At 57.6% G+C, this 663-nt stretch overlaps 1 protein-coding gene across 1 annotated transcript in view; it reads left to right on the plus strand.

Annotated features, from left to right (window-relative positions):
• The window catches only part of MYO7A (myosin VIIA), a 107,839-nt gene that overhangs the window by 40,801 nt on the left and 66,375 nt on the right, over window positions 1-663 (plus strand). Inside the window, exon 16 of the mRNA XM_010831775.1 lies at window positions 1-49. This exon is cut by the window's left edge and continues 17 nt beyond it. Coding sequence (XP_010830077.1) covers window positions 1-49 — 49 coding nt within the window. The remainder of the gene's footprint in view (window positions 50-663) is intronic.

Here is a 663-nt window from a genome sequence, read left to right on the forward strand (position 1 = left end):
CTCCAGGAACAAGTTCATCAAGCAGATCTTCCAGGCTGATGTTGCCATGGTAACGTGGGGGTGTGGCTTTCACTGGGCGTGCAGGGCCCCCAGAAGCCAGGCCTGTGTCTAGGCATCCCCTTGTCTAGTGGCTTCAGCTGAGCTCCTCTGGCTACACAGTGGGGGCAGTGCTTTGCTGGGTTCCAGGAGAGGCTGGGGGGCCTCCAAGATCCTCCTATCTGGTCCTCTTGTACTAATTAGGGGGTGCAGGTGGGGTGTAAGGCCCAGAGAAGGATCACATGAGATGTTGCAGAGCAGAGCCTGATTAGGACTCAGTTTTGGGGTCCCCTCCCCAACCCTCTAGCCACTAACAGAGTGTGGGTGAAGGGGGAACGTCCAGCCTTGAGGATGTGGATGGGTGTGGGGTACTGAGAGAAACGGGCACAAAAGCCTATTGTCACCAGCCCTGGACCCCACACGGGGATGGAGAATTTCCCACCCTTGGTGTTTTCTTTGTCCCTGGAATGGTAGTCTGGTGGACTACCTGCTGGATTGTATGCCTTTTTGTTCTGTATTTTCCTCCTGTCCCATGGCCTCCTGGAGAGTGCAGGAGGGACTCACCGGAGGGCAGAGCCGTGGCCCTTTCTGTGCCTGTCCAGCTGCCTGTGTTGCCCCCCCGCCCCC

Source organism: Bison bison, unplaced genomic scaffold (assembly GCF_000754665.1).
Source record: "Bison bison bison isolate TAMUID 2011002044 unplaced genomic scaffold, Bison_UMD1.0 scf7180017864531, whole genome shotgun sequence".
NCBI classification, from domain to species: Eukaryota; Metazoa; Chordata; class Mammalia; order Artiodactyla; family Bovidae; genus Bison; species Bison bison.